Source organism: Limulus polyphemus, unplaced genomic scaffold (genome assembly GCF_000517525.1).
Source record: "Limulus polyphemus unplaced genomic scaffold, Limulus_polyphemus-2.1.2 Scaffold6215, whole genome shotgun sequence".
Lineage (NCBI taxonomy): Eukaryota > Metazoa > Arthropoda > Merostomata > Xiphosura > Limulidae > Limulus > Limulus polyphemus.
In genome coordinates this window covers 27,260-29,519 of record NW_013671825.1, presented here as the reverse complement: position 1 = coordinate 29,519, position 2,260 = coordinate 27,260, and the positions used below count along the sequence as shown (strand labels likewise).

The window sequence follows — 2,260 nt, the reverse complement described above, 5'->3', positions numbered from 1 at the left end:
ATAAAACTCATTTTTTCACAGATGTGTGATACACTACAAACACACAAGTACAACTCATCACAATTTTACATTTTCCGTTTTTTCTAAATGACGCAGTTAACACATAGTCCACAGTGTCTTTTGTTAACTTATATTTAATTGTTATAATAATGTAGAATAAAAATGTAAAATGTAATGTAAATAATGTACAAGTAATTTGTTTGTTAATTGTTAAATTAATGTATTATTTATACACACAACCAGTACGAAGGACGGGTACACAGCTAGTTATTTCTATAAAAACATTATTATCTTGAAGTAGTTCCTTTAAAATGAACAGCAAAAAGATGAATTTTATTCTCTTAGAAATATATATAAGACCAAGTTAAGACTTAACATTTACTCTATGTGATTAGAAGTGAACAAAGTCCTGGTTTAGGCTATGTAAACACTTTATGAGTAGTCAAATTAAACATTTCATAATTTAAAAAAAATACATATTGACAGTTAACTAATCTACAGTAAGATTTTTTTTTAAAAGTCAGTTGTGAATGAATGATGTTTCAATTATGTTTATATTATTTTAAATTGGATAACTCATTATCTAAAGTTCAAAATATTTACAGGTGCAGCAGGTTGCTTAGCAACATTGCTACATGATACAGTGATGACTCCTGCAGATGGTAAGACAGAGATCTTTCCATGAAATAGATGCCATTTGAAAAATACTAGTTATATCTGGTTGTCTCTGCTGTTTCTCTTTGCAGATGTAAAAATTCTGATGCAATAACAAAAACAGTTATTTTTATTAGTTTTACATTACTGACAAAGATCATAAATTTATTAGAAAGTATTTCAAATTTTGTTGAGTAATAAGGACAGTAAATAAAGGTTATTTTCATAATGAATTCTAGAATAATAAGGTGTATTTTTATATTCAATTCTCCATTTCTAAAAAATAAAAATTGGGGTGATAGGTGAAGTTGTTCACATAGCTATAGAAAGGAACTTTATTCACTAAAATATTAAACAGATGATATTATTTATTTGTTTAAAAGTTGACCATCTTTTAAGTTGATTACATTTTATTTATTCATGTAATTCAGGTTTTTTATTCACTGTTCTTTTCCAGTTATCAAACAGAGAATGCAGATGTTCAACAGCCCATACAAGAACGTCATTGACTGTATGAAAAGAATATGCCAAAAAGAAGGTGTGTGGACATTCTATCGTAGCTATTCAACTCAACTAACTATGAACATTCCTTTTCAAATCATCCATTTTCTCACCTACGAGTTCATGCAAGATTTAACAAATGATCAACGAACATACGATCCAAAAACACATGTAGTGTCAGGAGCTGTTTCTGGAGCCTTTGCTGCTGCTGTGACAACCCCACTAGATGTATGTAAAACTTTACTGAACACTCAAGAACATGAAACTCTTCATAGGACCAAGCAATCCTATATTAATGGCTTAATCAATGCAACCATGACTGTGTACAGATTTCGTGGACTTAGAGGATACTTTCAGGGTTTTCAAGCAAGAGTAGTTTCACATGTACCATCAACAGCAGTAGCATGGTCAGTTTATGAGTTTTTTAAGCATATGCTTAAACTCCAACAAAGCCTGAAAGACAAAACCCATGAACCTTCAAATCCAGTGCATTTACAAGAAGACCTTTTATGTACAGATATAACTCCATCACGTATATGATAGTTAGAAACTAAATTGTTTGTAGCTTGTAGTGCTAATGTAGCTTGTCACTAAAACCAACAACTGGTTATTAAGAAATTTAATTTTCTATGTTTCTATAAAACAGCATAATTATTCTTCTGTTCAATGAAAAGCTACAGATATTTTTCAGCTGCTTATGCCCATTACTTTCAGTTGAGAATCTTTCATTTCTTATAAACATTAAAAATAAAAGCATTTTTAAAAAACATACAAAGTAAAGACATTCTTTATAGAAACCCATTTTTTAGGGAAAGTTTGTTTCAAAATGTGCAATGAAATGGATGGAAATGTGTTTTTATTATAAGTTAAAATTTTATTGAATACCTCAACTAACAAAATAATTTTTCCTGCCATTTGTATTGAAAACTTATCAACAATTTCAGTAAAATCTAGATTTCTTAATATATTAAAATCCATGTGAAAGATTATTATTTTTTTCTCTGAACTTGTTGCTGCAAATAGTTTTTGGCTCTTCGAAGCATTAAAAAATGATCTTTCTCCGCTACAGTTAGTGATCACAATGTATAACGGGAGACTGTATAGG

General features: G+C 29.3%; 1 protein-coding gene across 4 annotated transcripts in view; it reads left to right on the top strand.

The window, feature by feature from the left end:
• Window positions 1–2,028, top strand: part of LOC106473487 (mitoferrin-1-like) — a 29,831-nt gene extending 27,803 nt beyond the window's left edge. For 3 of the 4 annotated variants that reach the window (XM_022401911.1, XM_013934169.2, XM_022401910.1), the window contains exons 4-5: window positions 606–662; window positions 1,112–2,028. In XM_022401911.1, the coding sequence (XP_022257619.1) occupies window positions 606–662; window positions 1,112–1,695 (641 nt within the window). In that variant the 3' untranslated portion in view covers window positions 1,696–2,028. The remainder of the gene's footprint in view (window positions 1–605; window positions 663–1,111) is intronic. The other variant, XM_022401912.1, reaches the window with a different exon arrangement.
• Window positions 2,029–2,260: the final 232 nt, after the last annotated feature.